The 20,647-nt window shown below is 33.4% G+C and overlaps 1 protein-coding gene across 1 annotated transcript in view; it reads right to left on the bottom strand.

Annotated features, from left to right (window-relative positions):
* RTTN (rotatin) overlaps positions 1-20,647 on the bottom strand; it is a 151,787-nt gene that overhangs the window by 27,771 nt on the left and 103,369 nt on the right. Inside the window, exons 36-40 of the mRNA XM_020282122.2 lie at positions 13,837-14,029; positions 12,050-12,140; positions 8,657-8,810; positions 6,170-6,307; positions 2,716-2,936 (exon numbers count right to left, since the gene is read on the bottom strand). Coding sequence (XP_020137711.2) covers positions 2,716-2,936; positions 6,170-6,307; positions 8,657-8,810; positions 12,050-12,140; positions 13,837-14,029 — 797 coding nt within the window. The remainder of the gene's footprint in view (positions 1-2,715; positions 2,937-6,169; positions 6,308-8,656; positions 8,811-12,049; positions 12,141-13,836; positions 14,030-20,647) is intronic.

The raw sequence follows: 20,647 nt of genomic DNA, 5'->3' as shown, positions 1-20,647 counted from the left end.
TGTATTAGGAGGATGGAGATTTTAGAGGCGGTTGAAACATAGCAATAATGTAATAGAATCCTATTATTTTACACTTGAAGTGAATCAAAAGAGGTTAAGTGATTTGCCTAAGGTCTTCCATGTAACATTTTTTGAGTATGGCTTTACAGAGAATTTAAATATAACTTTAAAGGACATCAATTTTAGAATACTATTTCTTCTGATAATTTAAAAACTGTAGTTTGCTTTGCTTTATATAGCACTCAGCATAACCCACAGCCTACGTGGACATACAGTAAGATACATATATTATTTATAATACTGTGGTGCTGTTTAATGTATTCTAATAATAGTTTAATTCAGATAGCATTTTTTCTATAGGGCAAAGAAAACAGCATTTGTAGTTTAATAGGCCCATTAATAACTGTCCCGCCTTACACAGACACATATTTTCCCATAAGTGTACCATAGGTACAATTCCTCTCTTCACTTTCTTTGTTTTAAACTTGTCTTTGTCCTTCTAACAAATGCCATGTATCTATATACTACTTTTTACATGAACAAGAAAAGTATTATTTATTAGGAAACATGGATTAAATAATTAGCGAATATGTCCATATCCACACAGAATACTTTATATCCTTTGTAATTTAGAATAAATGGAGAGGTAGTCATTAGGAAAATCACTAAAATATTCTGTGGCTGTAGGATACCTCATTTTTTTTTTGGCCACTAAGGTAATACCAAAAGATTATAAGCAATAACTTTTACAATGAATATTACAAAGTATTAGGGAAAAATAAGGGCAAGGTAAATTTCGCAAATTCCCCTGACAAAAGAGTTTTTCCTACATGCGCTATTATAAACTGGTTCATCACCCTGGATGAATCCATATTTATCATGAATTTCATCATGGATCCTTGAAACACGGCACAACTAAGAGGAAACAATAGTTGGGAAATAAAATAGCCTTGGCATGGCCTGGCAGGAAGTCTTTAAACCTCACCAGGTCGAGCAGGATTGGCTGCAGGAACCACAGTCACCCATGAAGAGCTGGGCTCCCCGACAGAGCTGCCAATCCGGGCTAGGAAAGGGAGGGAGGGCCGGGCACACCGTCCTCGCAGAACTCCGTCCTCACAGGACTCTGCCCTCACCACACTCTGTCCTCACGGCACTTTTCCAAGGGGGAAATCATTTAATTCCCTGAAGAAGAAAGCAGGTTTTAAGAAAGCCTTCCCCAGGAGAAATACGCTCCACAAAAGCCAAAGTTAGGAAATTAATAATTAAATTAGAACAGGAGAGAGATGGGAAGGCATTTTGAAAAGGTGTGAATTTAAGTTTTTCTGCTGCTTCTTTTTTTTTTTTTTGAGACAGAGTCTCACTCTGTTGCCCGGGCTAGAGTGCTGTGACGTCAGCCTAGCTCACAGCAACCTCAACTCCTGGCCTCAAGCGATCCTTCTGCCTCAGCCTCCCGAGGAACTAGGACTAGCAGGCATGCACCACCATACTCAGCTAATGTTTTTTCTATATATTTATAGTTGGCCAATTAATTTATTTCTATTTTTAGTAGAGACGAGGTCTCGCTCTTGCTCAGGCTGGATCAGCTTATTATTCTTTAAAGTGCAAAATCAGAGTCAGTTAATCACTAGGAAATAAAACCTGTAGTTCTGATGGGGAATGAGACAACTGGGACAATGTCCAGTTTTTGTTTTCTACTAAGCAAACTTGAGTGAAATGAGAGTTAGGTAGTAGCTACAGGGAAGCTGCAGTCTCAAAAGAATAAATGGCTTCTAGAGAAATGCTCTGAGGACCCTTTTCCCCTTAGAGTTCCAGGCTTCTGAAATTGCTTCTGGAGACCAAGGAGAAAATGTGGAGGTCTCCTTATCAGGCTTCCTATCTATGCTGGAAAGGAAACCAGATCCTACAGGGAGATAGAGGAGATAAAGGAGGGAGATAAAGTCGCCTGAGGAATCCCGTGATGCCCTCCACAGGACAGCTTCTAGCCCAGCCAGGAGGCGTCCTCTCTTCTCTTTTCCTACCAACCTTTCTGCACCTCAACATAATCAAGTCTGGTTTCCAAAATGCACAGTGGTTGTACCAGAAATATCTGCATGACCATGACTTTCACAGACAAAAAACGAGGTGAAAATTTGCAAATTCTAAGCAGCAAAGGGACTGTAACAAATTGGCAGACAGGAACAACGTTCTATCTTTGTACAATAAAATGTAGCTGGCTTATTGGGAACCTGTAGCAAATCTTTTAGTGCACAATTCTACTACTTTTCTACCTTTTATATGATTTTTATCTTCTCACTGAAAGACAAATGTGGTTAATTTATATATATCAAATGCTACTTAAAAAATATTTTCAAAGATGTACATATATTTTTTAAATGGCAATAAATTTTGAATTATAACTGCATTCCTCAAATATATAGCCATTTTGGTCATGACGTGAAACACAGTTTTGAGAAACTGACTTAGATTAGTAATATTTCCTTTCAAATTTTTACATCATATTCATTAAAGAAACTGGTCTACATCAGAGGGCTTGGACTGGACAGGAGATGGTAGGTAATTTAATTGTTATACTTTTGTATTATCTAAACAGTCAGTCATAATGAGCATTAATTTTTTGTAACTCAAATGACTGAAAAAGATTTTAACAATACCAAAACTGAAAGTCAATTCATTTAAACACTAAATAAAGTTTTAAAAAACCAAGAAATCGCATACCTGAAGAATTACTTCATTAAGTTGTTCTAGAGATTTCTGATTTTCCTGAGTTTTACTATCAAGAAGTGATGTCATTGTTGGACTGTGGCATAAACTTGTTTTGTCCTTGTCCTGTTGATGCCTTTTTGCTTCTTCAGTCAAGAGAATAGAAAGGAACTGCAGGCTGGCAGTAAAGAGGGTAGGGCATGTGACAGACAAGCCCACACATTTGCAGAACATATCTAAAAGAGAGAACAATTTCATATGTAAATGTTTGAAAATTTCTTCAAAATTAAACAAAGAAGTGAATGAGACTGATTTATTGTTTATACTTTACTTATTTCTAATGAAGTAAAGCTATCAATAGTTCAAGTATAATAAGAATAACTCTAGTGTTTTAAAGTAATTTAAATAGTAAGCATTAGTATACTTAAAGAATCTATTTAGTTTTCATTAGTGTTTTTTTTAATATGAAAGAAGAAGAGAGAGAGTGTGTGTATGCGTGTGTCTACAAATACACATATACACAATATAAGAGGATTGTATTTAGATGAGTTTGGCGTCTACTTAGGGATATACAAAGTCTCTAGAATTTTTAACATTTTAATTTGATTTCAGTACTAACCTAAAAAAAAGGTAAAATAACTACTCTGGATCATCTAGATTACCATCTTATAAGTGTGCTTGTGTTTCTGTTTTCAAACAAGTTGGTGCCAAATAGTACTTGCAAGCCATGCCTTACTATGCAGTGTTGGCATAATACATGAATAAAGATTTCATAGTACTTCAAATAGAACATGAGTGCTTATGAACTAATTTGCAAACAAAACACAGAATAGAAAGAACAACTAAGTCAAACTCAAAAGAATTGATAATGAATCAGTCATTATTAAATTTCTGTTGTAAGCACTGATTTAATCAAAATAACATTTGTTCTTTTATATTAATATTATAAACTTAAAAAGTATTGGATTTATAATTTTGTTATGTTTGATATTTATGTTATTTTAGATTTATGATTGTGTGAGAACTATAACCATAAGAATTTTTACTTAGATTTAGGCTTGTATAAATTTAAGTTACATAATAAAAATAAAGTAGTTAGCAGTAGGGTTTCTTGAGAATTATGTTCATTTAATCATGTTCAAACATTAGTCAAGTTTGAGAAAAGATTGTTATTGATAACATAAGGTTTAGAGTGACCATAAGACACACAGCACATGGAATGGAATTGATTTAAAAAAACATAACACCATGCACGGCAAGAAATATCAATGACAATTTTTATTGGTTATATTTTCATAAACATTACTACCATCAAAACTGTTTATGTAGTAAGTTACTTTTGATGAACAGTATTATTATGTAAAACTGTGTATATTTTATAGAAAGGTTTTGAATTTAATGTGCATTTATTTTATCACTAGGGAAACAGTGTCAGGTTCACAGACTTAAGTCAGGAGTCAGCAAACTTTTTCTATAAAGGCTACATAGTAAATATTTTATATGCTTGGCAGGTCATTGCCTTTGTCACGACTATTCACATCAACTGTTACAGCATGAAAGCAGCCATACAGGCAATACATAAATTAATGAGTGTGGCTGTGTTCCAATAAAACATTATTCACCAAAACAAGTAACATTATTGTATAGCAGGGAAGGAGACGGGAGGAGCAGGAAGAGGAGAAAGAGGAAAACAAAATAAATAAATGGGACTTAAACTAAAAAGTTTCTGCACAGCAAAGGAAATAATCAACAAACAATCTACAGAATGGGAGAAAATATTCACAAACTATACATCTGACAAATGACTAACATTCAGAATCTACAAAGATCTCAAAACAAATCAGCAAGAATGAAAACAAATAACCTCATCAGAAAGTTAGCAAAAGACATGAACAGATTTTTCCCAAAAGAAGATAGACAAATGGCCAACACGCATATGAAAAAATGCTGTTCAACATCACTAATCAGCAAGGAAATGCGAATTAAAACCACAATGAGACACCACCTTACCCCTACCAGAATGACCATTATTAAAATGTCAAGAAACAACAGATGTTGTTGGGGATGCAGCAAAAAGAGACCGCTTAAACCCTGCTGGTGGGAATGTAAATTAGTACAACCTCTATGGAAAACATATGGAAATTCCTCAAAGAAATAAAAGTAGACCCACCATTGGCCCCGCAATCCTACTACTGGGTATCTACCCAAAGGAAAATAAGCCATTTTATCAAAAAGATACCTGCACTCAAATGTTTATTGCAGCACAAGTCCCAATTGCAAAGTTTTATAATAACCTAAGTGCCCATCTACTAATGAGTGGAAAAGAAAATGTGGTACATATATACACACACACATATACACACACGCCATGGAGTACTACTCAGCCATAAAAAAAAAGGAATGAAATAAGTCTTTTGCAGCAACTTGTATGGAATTGGACATCATCATCCTAAGTGAAATATCTCAGGAATAGAAAAACAAATACCACATGTTCTCATTTACAAGTGGAAGCTAAATGATGGGTATATATACGGTCATAAAGAGGTATAAGGAACATTGGAAACTAAGAAAAGGGAAGGGTGGAAGGTAAGGTGAGGGCTCAGAAATTACTTATCAGGAACAATGAATGTAATTCTGGTGACTAGTATACTAAAAGCCTTGACTTCATCATTATACAATTCATCCATGTAACAAAGATCAAGTGTACCCCATAAATCTATTGAAATTTTAAAAACTGTATTACATTTAAGTTTACAGAATGATCAAATGATAAAATAAATGTTAAAAAGTCAGTGAGTCGAATTAGTGGATAACTTAGAAACTTAAAATAACTCAGTATGAATACATTTAAAAAAGTTTACTGAAAAAGGTAATATAAATGTCAGTTATAAACATAAAAAGAGTTTCTTTCTATGCTAAAATTTAGGAGACTTTATTAAAATTAAAGACTAGTTATTTAAAAATAATCATTTATTTATTTTAATAGGTAACTATTATATGAAAAATATAAAAATAATTATAGTGTAATCTTGGCATTTCTATAAGAAAATCCTGATGTCTTGAGACAAGATGATATTTTTATTATAACTTTCCATGTTATCATGTATATAAGATTTTATAACTACAAATTTACCTACATGTAGTGCACATATGTCAGAAAAGAGACAAGTTTCTATATTAACACAAGAAAATCTATCTTATTATTTTATAATCATATCATATATATCTTCATAAAACCACAGGCTTTTCTTGTTTTTATGGTATCTTAAAATATGTTCCAGTTTTTCAAAAATTCATTTTTGGAGGCTCAAGAACACTGCAAATTCCTCAAAGCAAGCACTCTGGTACCTCTTTTATATGTCATGCCATATTTCTTAATTTTTGAGAATTTACATAGCTAGTCAGGAATAATGATTATCTTAATTTCTATTGGCAGAAAGAGCGCAAGCCTATGAGAGTGTCTTCTTACCAATCACTGCCGCCCAGTGCTTGGCCAGAGCCATGGTAATAAATGGAAGAGAGATGGCACCAGCTTTCCTCAGGAGTGTGGTCAGGAGGTTAAATAAATGTGTCCATGTGTGATAAAAAGCTGATATTAACTCTGTATCTATAAAATTAATCAAAACATTTCAAGTTATTAATACAAGGAAGAAAAAGAACCTTTCAAAATACAACTCACCAGAAACACTTCATTATACTTAAAATAAGAGGTATATATTTGTCAAATGAAGATAAATTCAATGTAGCATTATACAAAATTTATTTCAATTAATTGCTCTTTCCCATTGCTTCTTAAAGACATCTTTCCTCTACCCTCCTATATACAAATACACATTCATAAACCCTCCGCTTATTAAAGCATACTCAACAATCAAAAGGTAGGACAAATTGTCCATTAAGCCATAACTTCAGAACTATATATTGGCATATTATAAAAACATGTCATTGTTTGTTACACTTCTACAAAAGTAAGTTTTCTCTTCTTTCCTCTATCCTCTCCAACAGCTTGGTAGAGGATTGAAATAGAAAACATAATATACCAAGGTCAAGGCAGAAAAGAAAACATTCATTTGGAGAACCAAGAAGAGTATTACCCAAGGAAGAAAATTATACTACAAAAGAGAATTCTGCAGCTTTGCCTATGGCTAAGAATGCAACAAATTCACCTTCTAGGGCGAGAAATACATTTTCCTATCTCTGTACTTGGGTAAATGGAAGCTGGAGAGAAGGGGCTATCTGAGGACTCTCTCTAACCATGACATCAGCAGTATTTGTCCTCTTTGGTCAAACTCCATGACAAAGTAAACTGAGGACTTTCCATCTAGGTGTTCTTTGGCACCCATGAGGTATTTGAAAACTCTAACTTCCAGGCAATTTTGATTATAGCAATGATTGGTATCTGTACTTAATACATAAAAAGACTAAGTATAAAACTTACTCTTTTATTCAATACAAGCTTAAAAATGGCCAAATAAAATATTTAAAGTTAAATTAAAAATTAAAGCGTTATTAACACTGAATTTAACTTTATAACTGTACTTGCTGAATAACTTAACTTTATTTATTTATATAATTATAATGTATTATATAAAAATTGGCAATTTATATAAATACACGATACATAATCATTTTAATAAAACCATTCAAAATTGTTATTTTTCCAGAAAAAGTAATTTAAAACTTGATTCCTTAAAAAATATTTTTAATGAGCTTTTACTTTTTGCTAGATATGAGACAACATATCTAACTTAACCAGCTACTAGATATACACTTAGATATTATTGACATTTTTACCTTTCAGCACTTGATATAATTAATGATAGATTAAGTAACTTTTATGTAATAATGAACTATATACTATTTTTATTTAACTTTCAAAGCTCAAGTCACACATAAAAGAGGTTCAATAAAAAGCATCCACAGTGCAGCCAATGGCAGCCATGATGCACAGACTCCCTTTTGCCGCATGACTTTGGGATCAACAAATGGATCAAGTCATCACATTGCAGCCATATAGTCATCAGTTTTGTAGCACTAATCTTGCGTATACCTTGTGTATCTTCCATGAACTCAAGACCAGTGCTTCTCAAGGAATACCCAAGAAAATCCAACAAGAGAAATTAAATACTAAGTAATAAAATCCTATCAAGTAGAGTTGAGCTATGGCAACCCACAAACCATTGTAATTTCTAAGATTTTTTTTGCCACACTCCCATCTCCCAAGAATCAATGTTTACTTCTTATGGGGTCAGAGAAGATATCACCTTGTTGAGATTGCATAGTCTAACTAATAAGCTTAGTTAGGATATCACTGCCACTTATAAAATTCCAAGTAAGGAATTATGGCTCTTAGCACTGAGATAATTTAACACTGATAAGATACTGAAGACTGGCTTTGCTGGGTATCGTAACATACTTTACTTTCCAGATCTAAAACCAAGCAAATCCATAATTCAAAGGACTAAATATGAATGAATTGAAAAGCAAGGAGAAATATCAAATGATTAGTTACTTCATTATGAAGTATTATTTAAGCTTTTTAAACAATTAAAAAAAATTTTATTTTAAAAATAATTTTTAAACAACTGGCTTATATGTGTTATTGCAAATGACTTATTAGGTCATTTGGTGTTAGCCATAGTTTATAAGGATAATTAATACCTGGACCTCACTTTCTAACATGACATAGGAGCTTTGTCCTCATTTAACTGACAGCACAGGGACAGTCCTTTGTTACACTACACACTTGTCTCAAGTGGTCTCCTGGAACCACTTAAAAGTATCCACACTATTAAAAAAAAAAAAGCATCCAAACTGTAAAGCACAGTATCAAAGCCTTCCAACATATTGGCAAAAACAACTCAAAAAGTAATCGTGAAATGACTATCTGGAACAGAGTAAGATTTTTTTCTCAATAGTATTCACTTATGTTTTAAACTTAAAAAATAAAGCTTACCTAATAAATCTTTGGTGCATATGGTGAGAATGCCAATGATATTAGTGATTAGAGACTTCAGAAGATCGTCCTGAATCACAAGGTCAGGATCTACCAATAAGCATGACTGTAGAAGCCTGGACAAAGAGGACAGGTACTCCAGAAGAAAGGAAACCTATGTGAAAAGGAGATAAGGTACAACAAAACATATCATATGAAAAGCCCATCTCAGTGATACAGTATTTTACTTTCATAAGTTAATAAAAAACTAAAAATATTAATCATAATTTTTAAAGATTTGAAACTAACACATAGCAGTCAAAGCATTATTTTTCTCATGTGATAAACATGTCATTAATAGTTATACTCACTGTCAACTATAATACCACCAAACAGAGCAATATCTCAAAGTCACATTTTTAATTCCACTGAAAGAAAGTCTTCACATTTTTCAAGTATCTAAAATTGTGAAATCAATATTCTTGTAGAAGCAGAAAAGTACACTACAAAGCTGTAAAGTCTATAATTTTATAAAGAAACAAAGATTACAAAACTACTCTTCAAAGTGTGCAAGTGGAGAAGAAAAAAAGCTAGTATAATAGCCTAGTTATTGCTACAAATAAAATGCAAATATGTTCCATTTTTACCCTCAGCTATCCTTCAGCATAAAAATACCATTCTTAATTATAAGAGAAAAAATTAAATTTTCTCCAATATTACCAACAAAACCATCTCTGGAATTTTCCTGATAATAATATTATAATTATTAACTGGCAAAAGTACTTTTTAGAAAAATAATAATGCTCTAGATATTTAACAATTAAAGCATAAGCTGTGATGTCTTATTCATCCACCATTTTCAGGCAAAGAGATAGTCCACATAATAAGTGAACTTTCTAAAGATATTTTGAAGTCAGTCTCTCCCTGTGTACACACACACACACACACACACACTCACACTCTCTCTCTCTCTCTCTCCCTCTTACCTTATTTTGAGGTTGTAAGAATGTAATTAGGAGTCAGGGACTGTTTTACATTTGTGGAGAGTTATGTGCCTCTGAGGTAAATAGTTTCAGACTGTTTCAAAATAGTTATTCTGTTCTACTTCTCCTAATGAGTATGTCCTCCCTTTATCTAATCTGCTGACTTACTTTTATATAAAAGTATAAGTTGCTCTACACTTCACAAACTCTTCAAAATCGTCTGTGAAATTTAATTTGCTTATTGCTCTGAAGTCTTTTTGGAGATTTCATATTCTATTACTGAAATTATGACAAGTCTGACCTCTGAATGTATGAAGTATTATCACAAATACATAAACCATGCCAGGTAAGAGCCACTAAGAAGTGTTTAGGAGAGAAAAGCTGAATTGGTAAAGATTCTTTTGTATATCATCATATTCAAGATTAAATATTAGCACAGCAGTTCATAAAGTAACACTTTTTCTTTTCATGACACTCTTCAAAAATGATGCCAACCAACCATAAACTTTCATAACTAGTACCTTTAGCAGACTGTAACCCCATTGCCCAGAGTTCTCCCCCAGATACCTCAGGTCTCTGATCAAATGTCACCTTCATGAGGCCTTTTCTGACCACTCTACCTAAAAACAGGAACCTCTCTCCTTGCTGACACACTCTTTTATCTCATTTAATCTCATTTATTTTTTTCCATACCATTTGTCATTGTCTGATAAAATATTTTACATTTTATTCACTCATTTACTGTTTGTCTTCTGAACCCAGGACAGACTGTATGTAGGCAGGGATGTTCCTCTGCTTCATTCAAGGATGTTGTCACTAGCGCCTAGAACAGAATCTGGTAGAGCAGAGGCTCAAGTATTTTCTGGAATGAGTGAATGATCTTATATAAGCACCAACAGACCAAAATCTTTAATCTACAGAAAGCCAGGTAGTATAGTGGTAACGCGTGTGGTCTCTGGAACTAGCCTGCATGGAGTAGAATCTGGCTCTGCCCCTTACTATGTGAGAGACCTTGGACAGGTACTCACTTCTCTGGGCCTCAGTCATTTCCTTTATAAAATGACGACCGATACTAATGATACTTCATATGATTGTTATGAAGATTATGTAAGTCAACTCAAACAAGTACCCATCAATGTTTGTTGCTGCTATCATTCATTCATTGCACAAGTACTGAATAAGTGCCTGCCATGGGACAGGCACTGCGCTAGACACCCAGGATACAACGGCACATAACAGTAGGCAAGGTCCTGCCTTCAAGGAGCTGTGTGCCCCTCTGTCCTCATCTCCTCCTCACAGATTCTGCTCCAGCCACTCTGGTCTCTGTACTGTTCCTGGATAGGCCGAGCATACCCCGATCACAGTGGCGTTGCTGTGTCCATAGAATGAGGTTCCTCACTTACATCAGGTCACATGTCACTATCTGAAAGGTCCTCCCTGACCACCCTAAGTGGAACAGACCTCTCCTCCCAACTCTGAAATCATTTCCTGTTCCCTGCTTGAGTTTTCCTCTGAGATGTCTATCATTCTCAGGCATGTGTGGATTCGCTCATTATCTGTTTTCCCAACTTGAGGGAAAGGATCTTTGTTTTATTCACTTAGGGAAGATCCTGGTAATAAAGTAGATACTCAATAAAGATTTGTGGAATGGACAGAAAAACAGAGGAGACAGTCATTACACAATAAGCATGCTCAAATAAAAACACTGCACTGGGACAAGTGCTTCAGTGATCCCGAGCATGGTGTTACCAAACCTTGTAATAGTGGTCTGCCCTTGTCAGACAGCTCAAAGAATACATCTCAAAGCAAGGGATATCGTCTAGTTCCCCTTTAACTCATCAATCCCCCCAAAATCTTATAGCTCTTCATAAAATTTGATTCTGAAATAAAGCTTCTATTAGCTACAACTACATGAGGAATTGTTAGGCAAACTTTACGTACACACTGTAGCTATAGGCAAGAACTTAAAAACAGTAAATATCTGTCAAGGAACAAAAATAGATTTATTTTTATCAGACTAGGCTTTGAAAATATACATAACTAAGTTACCAAGTATTTTAACAACTTTAACTTAAGACTTAACAGAGATAGCCTAGAATCACAGAAGGAGAAGGTAGTCTATACCAATGTCCCCCTTTTTAAAGCAGTGCACAAAGCTGTCTATACATTTAATTAAACATTTATAGCTGGTTAATGATGGAGTCAGGAATGGAATCTATGTCTTCAAACCCCACTTCTCTTTTCTACCATCCAAAGATGTCTTATATTAAAATTTTAAGTAATCCATTTCAAATAACTTCATCATATCATGTATAATTTTCATCTTTTTCCTATGGTTAGTATCTCCTCAGTAGAATTTACATTTTTGGCACTTAGAGTAAGCAAACTCACAAATAGACACTAGGCAAGAGACATAATGTGAGACCCCTACCTGAGCCTGAGTGTGTTCAACTGGAGGTGATGAAGGCAGTGGGGTCCTGAGTTCCTGGACACATATCTGTAGGAGGGTAGTATCTGCAATGCTGTGGAGGACAGGAAAAAAAAAACCCAAAAAACCCTTTAGATGACTGGCATCCTTCTTACTAAGGATTAATAAATCAGAATTTGAAGTTCGAAGGTAACCTGGAATACAATTCAAGAGAAAGGATTTTTGTAAGTAAAGAAAATCTTTATAAAAAGATATTCCATAATATTTTAAATTATATTCCAGATTACCTTTAAACAGAAAAATATCTTCTCAAATAAAGGTGAGAAGCAAAGAGTTCTGAAAAAAATATCTAAGGCAACCTTATTAAAAGCAGAATAAAATGTAACACAGCCCATTTGGAAGGAAAGCAAATAAGAGTAAAAGTAACCTTGGTGGTTAGTTTCCTAATCCAAACAGCAAAAATACAGGCTAGGAAATATGTTCATATTTAAAAATAAAAAAACAAAGTAAAACAAACAGTAATTTTTTTTTAAGTCAGATATGAAAGCCAGGTATGGAAATACAATGAGCCTTTGCCATAAAAGGTCCTTTAAGGCCTTTTTGGCCTCAAGGACACATCAGACTCTTAGCTGACCCCTGAGAAGCAAGAACATTCCTAGAGCTCCATTTTGGTCATCTTAAGGCAGGAGCATCCAGGAGAAAAGCCAACCAACTAACAGTTACTTTTCCAATCCTAGTAGACATTACAGTAGAAAAATGAGAAATAATATTAAAACGACCAAATTTATACCTCATTGCATATTATAATTGTTAAAGGAGTAATCATAACTGAGTGAAGTGAAACAAGGAATACTTCTTTTCTAGTTTATATTTTTTAGAGTTTTCTTAATATCCCAAAAAGAAAGAGAAGGCACTAAGATTGGCAAGACAAGGAAGACGTTTCAGGCAGTGAGTGTTCAAAGGTAAAGGGACAGAGAAGCAGAACAATGCAAATGAATATGTGGTTAAAAGAAGGTGTATATGTTTGACTAGAAAAAACCAGACTTCGGGAAGAAAAGAGAAGTAACACTTACTAAAGGGAGTATCCTAGATACTATCACTTTTAATCTGCACACTAGCCCCATTAACTAGGCATTAATGACTCTCCATAGATTAAAGTAATTTTCCCCAAATTGTAAGCTACTAAGTGAATTCAACCTTAGGTCAGCCTTAATTCAGCATTAAGTGTTTTTTAACTATTACTTTATTAGAAAAAGTTATGACAGAGGCTCATTAATACTACGTAAGTGATAATAAAAATTCAAAGAATGAAATCATGATTTCTCTAAATTTTGTCAGAATACTTTCTGATGAAAAGTTTAACATAACAAAATAACTCCAAATGGATTTAAATAATGATTTTTTTTAACCCAGTGATATTCTTCTGATATAAACACAAGAAAGATGAATCCCCAAACTCCTCCACATCCATTAAGAATAAGGGACAGGACTACACCATACTCCTTAAGTGTGCTGGAGGACAAATATGGTTTAGAATCCCTGAATATTAAAATTCAAGAATTTTTTTAGCCTTCCTAGTCATGATGACAAACCAATACAAGCACTTTAATATACCTAAAATAAAAACTATCAAGACAATTCTGGCAAAAGCAAAAACCTGGAGTCTAATGAGCCTAAAAAAGAATAAGGACATATTCCCAGTAAACATGAAGTCTTACATCAAGTCATGAATACAGCTTTTGTAAACTCATCTCTACTGCCATGCCTTCCTGGGAATATTTATCTCTTACCTACAGAGAAGCTCTACGAGATGGGTGTGTCGAAAAGCATTTGCAGTATCTCTTGGAGAAATCACCAAGAGGTTGTCTAAGAGGCTGCACATTGCAGAAAGAAGAGGTGGCGTAACCAAAGCGCACTGCTTGGGCAGGGGAACAGAAAGGGACGAATCACGAGGAGGCCGTGGTGATGTAGTTTCATGCTGACCTATTAATGAAAATAAGCATATAAATTATTATTTTTTTACCTTATGGCTATGCACAATGTTCACAAGTTCTTACAGTCAGAGGAAAGTTTCTGAAAATGACAAAGATGGATGGCTGGGGTGTTCGTCTAGCTGCTTAGCTCATCTTAACCTTGAGGCCAGGGAGTCAGGCTGCTCCTACTATTCCTGACCTTCATCCTCCACCATATGGGCTCACACACCTGCAACGTGTGTGGGGAGGTGTACATACATGTACATGAATGTGTGTTGTGTGTCCCCTATACATGAATGTATGCGTGTGTCTTGGGTGAGAGTAGACGAGCCAAGTCAGGAAGGGCAGAATATGGCTTTGTGCCCAAGCGTTCAGACATTAAGGAACAAATAGATGGTTCACAATTCTTTTTCTGAAACTCCAGGGGCCAAAAGTGTTTCCAAGTTCAAAATACTTTTAGACTTTAGAAAAGTAACAAGGTATATATACCATACATTAGCTGAAACCTCCATTAACCTTTGAGCATTTTCTCACTTTCTGCCATAGCAAGATGTTCTGGGTTCATCTTGTTCTTTCCCAACTCAAGCCCTGAAATTGGATATTTGTTCCAAAGAGCCTGATTACCTGAAGTGGAGAATGGAATTTGGAAACTAAGATTTGCGACTAAATGTATATATTGCTATTAGTGTGTCACTGCTTGTAAGCTACAAAATGTGTGTGTGTGTGTGTGTGTGTTTATGTGTATATATATATATACTTGGGCATATAAACATACATCTGTATTTATGAATTAAAAATCATTATTCATACTAAAAGTTACAATTCAAATCCAACCTTACACACAGTCCATTAAATATCTTTCCTCTTTCCATATTTGTAATTCCATTATATTAAAGTAAAAAACCTGGCTTTTATCGACAGTATATTTATTTATTAGCCCAGTCTTAGAAACACATAAAGTAGTTTCAGAATTGCTAACTAATACTATTGCAAAAAATAAAACTAATAACTTAAGTTCGATGCTTGTTCACAGTTTTCTTTGCCATTAGTCTGAGGACTAAAGTCCTAAAAGTATGTTGGAGAGTTACTTGGGTTAGCTCCTCACTCACTTCAGTGTCATTCATGAGAAATGCAGCTAGATTAATTTCTTTGTATGCCTTGTCATTTTCACCCATTTTGTTGATTTTATTTTTCTTTTCGACAAGTGAAACATACATGATTATAAAAGTCAAACTATACAAGAAGGTATATGCTGAGAAGAGCTACTATTCCCATCCTTCAAGCTCTTTTACCCTTTTCCCATGCTGTCATATTTCCTACCTCCCACTCATCCTCCTAACTAATCTCATTACTTTTCAGTTAATCCTTCCTTCCTCTATTTTTCTTTCTGCACAAATGAGGAGATACATGTTTTGAGGGCAGGGGAGTTATGGATTTTTTTTAGACAGGGTCTCATTCTGTCACCCAGGCTATAGTGCAGTGGCGTCAGCATAGCTCACTGCAACTTCAAGCTCCTGGGCTCAAGTGATTCTCCTGCCTCAGTCTCCTGAGCAGCTGGGACTGCAGGCGCACACCACCTGACCCAGCCAACATTTCTATTTTTTTTTGTATGAACCAGGTCTCACTCTGGCTCAGGCTGGTCTCAAACCCTGGCCGCCTGAAGCAATCCTCCCACCTTGGCCTCCCAAAGTGCTAGGATTACACTTACACAGTGGTGTAAGCCACTGCACTCAGCCCCACCTGTATTTTTCATTTCAGTTTCTTTCATACACAAGAAGGTGTTAATAGAAAACTTTAAACACTATAAACTATAAATACTCTTTTGCACTGTGCATCCTTCACCTGACAATATTTCCTCAAAATTATTCCATATCAGTTAGAAGATATCCTGCTTCTTTTTAATAGTTGTATAGTTCTCCATTGTGTAGATATTTATTTAAAAACCACTCTCCTACTTAGAATTTGGGTTGTTTCCAGTATTTTATAAACAATGCTCCACTAAATAATCATATGCATATGTATTTTATATTGTTGGTGATGAATCAGAGTAAAATTCCTAGAAGTGTAATTTGCTGAATCAAAGGTAAATACATTTATAGTTTTGTTAGATATTGCCAAATTCCTTTCCAAAAGAGTTATATTAATAATTTGCATTCCCTCCAACAATGTATAAAAGTGCTTGTTTTTCACAGCCTTGCCAACAGAATATATTGTCAATACTTCTTAACTGTTGGCAATATAATAGATAAGAAAAATTATCTAGAAAAAGTATCTCAGGATAGTATTAATTTGTACTTATTCAAAGATAAAGGCGACTTTTATGGCTTGTGAATTATCTGTTCATGTCTTTTGTTTTTACATGAAGTTTTGGGTTCTTTTCCCCCTCAAATATTAAAAGTGTTTTATATATTGTATGTTTATATGACTTTGTGAGTTATGTTGTAAATATTTATGCCAGTTTGTCAGTTGTCTTTTGACTTTATATTTTCTGCAATGCAAGTTATTTTTTATTTTAATTTTATGTAGTCAAATTTGTCAATCATTTCTTATTGAATCTGGATTTTGTTGCATGGTTAAAAAATCTTTTCCTATGCCTACTTTATAAAGGAATCCGCACACGTTTTCTTCTGTTACTTGTATAATTTCGATTTTCACTTTTAGAACCCTGATGATTCTTATGTATGATATGAGACACAGATCTATTTTATCTTATGTCAAATGGCTAGCCAGTGACCAGCACCATTTTTTAAAAGATTCATGCCTCACCCAATGATCTGAGATGCCACTTTTAGTATTTAGGATATATTTTCTATTCTATTTGCTTTCTCATGTGCCAGTAACAAACTGATTTAATTATGCCTTTTAGTATGGTTTAATGCCTGGTGGGACTAATTTCCTTTTTGAGTATGAAATCTTGTTCACCAGAAAAAAGTTTGTTGATCCCAGTGGGGTGGTTCATACCTGTAATTCCAGCACTTTAGGTAGTTAAGGCAGGATGATCACTTAAAGCTAGGAATTCGGGAACAGCCTGGGCAACATAGCAAGACCCTATCTCTACAAAAAATTTTAAAAATTAGCAGAGCAGTGGTGAGCACCTATAGTCCAGGAGGCTGAGCCAGAAGGATCACTTGAGCCCAAGAGGTTCCAGTGAACTGTGATCACACCAGTGTACTTCTGCCTTTTTAAAAAGGCTCTTTAAAAAAAAAAAAGTTTGTTGATACTTTTATTAGGAATGTATTTAATTTATAGATTAACTGAGGGAGAACTGACATCTTTTTGATGTTGAGTCATCCTACCTAAAAATAAAGGATGTCTTTCCATTTGTTCATGTCTATTTTTGTGTTTTTCAGGAGCGTTTTAAAGTTTTCTCCTATGAGTTTTGCATATTTCTTATTAAGTTTACTCTTAATGTTTTATCTTTTTTGCTGCTATTGTAAAGGATGGTTTTCTTCCACATTATACCTTCTAGTTGCCTATGCGTATATATAAAATTTATTGACTTTTGTATGTTAATTCTATGTCATGCTACCTTACTAAATTCTTTTACTCTTTAGTTTTATCATTAAATCTTTATAGAATTTCAGGTATACTCTATATCATATGCAAATAGAGATAGTTTTACTTCTTTTCTAATTCTTATGCCTCTAACTGAAATCTCTTTCCTAATACCTACAATATAATGTTGAATAGTAGTGGACATGGTGAAAATATTTCTAATGCTTCCCTATTGAGAAAGATGCTAGCTTTAGGGCTTTAGGGTAAATATGGATTTTTTTTATCTTAAGAAAACATCTATCAATTCCTACTTTCTTACAAATTTTCATCAAGAATTGTTTCTCTTACTGTTTTTCATGATTTCTATACTCTCATTTCAGTCTCATGTGCTATAGCTAGTATATTTGAAATAGTAGTTCTAAGTCTGTTCTATTCTTTGTAATAATTTTTCATTTTAAATACCTTTTATTCTCCCCCCCCCACCTTTTAAATTGCTGAGGTCCATTTCTAGTCATTTTTATGACCCTAGATATCTTCTTATTTGTAGAACAAAGAAAATGAAACCAGCAAACAGAGTGGCTATGAGATTAAAAGAGATGATGAATATAAAGAGCCTGTGCAGTGTACACTACCTAGTAATCAATGTAGACAACATATACAATTTTCTGATGATGTATGACACTAACCAATATATTCCTTTTTTTCAAAACCTGGAAATAAGAGATCAAAGCAACAAATGTCCTCCTTAATTTTATAAAGTAAACTGCCAACTAAACTGAAAATATATATCAATTTATATTCTGAACTAGCTTTCTCTAAAGTAAAACTCAAAAAAGATTTGATATTTTAAACCAAATAAAAATGGAAAAATTAAACTTAGGTAGTTCCAATGAAAACTGTTGAAATGATTTCAAGGGAAATTTTTTAGTATTCACAAAATATATATCATATGTCTTCAGCATTTTGAAAGCAAGCACATAGAAGAAAAAATATCCACAAAAAGAGGAGTGAAGGGCACACATTTAAGAAATTCAAACTCGTTCAATATATTCAATAAAATTTTTATAGTTTATCTGGTGAAAATTATCCTATTATATTAAAATATATATAGTACTCAAATATACTAAAAATTTTATTTTTAATGATTCCTTTCAACTTTTTATAACAAATGCAGGCATATATGCTATAAGTGCTCCTATTAAAGTTTTTATTTCTAATAACATAAAAGGTTGTATTTCTTATAACATAAAAATCCCTCCTTTACAAAAGCCAGAAGTCAAATTTTAAAACAAAATGTTGGTATCTAAAGTGGCCCAAATGTATGCGCTCAAGAACATTCTTGTCATCCTGTCCTAAATCAATTTAGGGAATAATTAATTCCCTGGTTAATCAAGAATTAATAGAACAAGAAATTAAAGGACTAACCAGCTTCACTGGGAAATGTCACTAGACGTTCCAGCTGAGGAAGCTAAAATTCATTATCACCAAAAAATGTATTTTACCTTAATACTATTTTAAAGAGATGAAATTCAAGAAATAATTCAACAACAACAACAACAAAAAATTGCTCTAGTCTTAAGGCTCACTGACACTATACATTTAATGCTTTACACACTGTTCAAAGACTCCTTTGCAGGTTCAATAAAAAGGATAAAAAAAACTTTTTCTTTGGTCAAATATATCCACTGAAATGAGTAGTAACCAATAAAACTGTGAATGAATATACATTCATAGCAAAATGCTTGAAAATAAAATAAATCTTAATGGAGACTAATCTAAAAAAAACTTGTTATGTCCACACAAAAACCTGTACAGGAATATTCACGGTAGCATTATTTATAATTACCAAAAAGTGGACAAAATCCAAATGTCCATCCAATGATGAATGGGTAAATGTGATCTATCCATAGAATGGAATATTATTAATATCTGTCAATTAAAAAAACAAAGTTCTGATACACGCTATAAATTGAATGAACATCTGAAATGGTATACTCAGAGAAACAAGCCAGTCACAAAAGACTCTTTTTACATAAAATGGCCAAAATAGGCAAATCTACAAAGAATGAAAGTAAATTAGTGATTGCCTAGGCTGCAGAGAATGGGAAAAGAGAGATAATGACTGTTAATAGGTACAGGGTTTCTTTTGGGATGATAAAAATGTCCTTAAATTGATTGTGGTGATGGTTGTACAACTCCGAATATACTAAAAACTAATGAATTATACACTTTAAATGAGTGAATCATATGATATGTGAATTATATCTTAATAAAGCTATTAAAAAAAGGGTAGTTCAACATGCTTTTAGAGATAAATGTTTATGAAATTCATTATTAAATTTCATGCCCTGTGTCCTTAGCCATTTTAACAATCACAGTTTGTTCCTCCTGTTCTCAAGAAGATCAAATGAACATTTTCTACAATTTTTATATTATTTACATTTATATTTTCTACAACTTTCATATATTATTAATATGAATTTCTAAAAACCACAATGAACACTGTTTAGGAAATTACTAGAACAAATATTATAATAAATATTTCAAGCGAGTATTTCTAAAAGTTCTAGAAGACACTTTTTTCTGCATACTTATATGTCAGTGTTTACAACTACCTTCCTTTTAGGTAGCATATTCCTTTCAGGTCAGTAATTTAATACTATTGAATAAGACCTATACACTCTCTAGAATTAACAAAAGCCAAGTTATAATCTTTAAAATATATAAAATTTGAAGCACAGCAGAGTTGGAAGCACTTCCTAATACACAGAGTAAAATTTATATATTACCATTAATAAAAATGAATCCCAAGTTGCTCATTGCACATTTGTAATAAAATAAAGATTTAATATATTTTGTGTACTTTTAAATGGAAGCACAGCCTTAGAAAATACTTAAGATCAGAATCTCTTCACTTTCAAGTGGCCTACTGTGGTAAAGTTAAGTGTTGTCCCAAAAGGGGGGGAAATTAAGTTAACTTAGTATCTATCGGTTCTTCAATTCAAATAGCAAATACCTATACTTACCTAATAAGGAACCATATGGCAATCAGACTATTTATGTGATAGTCAAATTCCACTTATTAGTTAAGAGCATCTGTTTAGTTCATGTCTCATATATTTATTCTAAATTT

The sequence above is a fragment of the Microcebus murinus genome, chromosome 17, assembly GCF_040939455.1.
Source record: "Microcebus murinus isolate Inina chromosome 17, M.murinus_Inina_mat1.0, whole genome shotgun sequence".
NCBI lineage: Eukaryota > Metazoa > Chordata > Mammalia > Primates > Cheirogaleidae > Microcebus > Microcebus murinus.
Note: the sequence above shows the minus strand (reverse complement) of the source record. Positions and strands in the feature narration are given on the sequence as shown.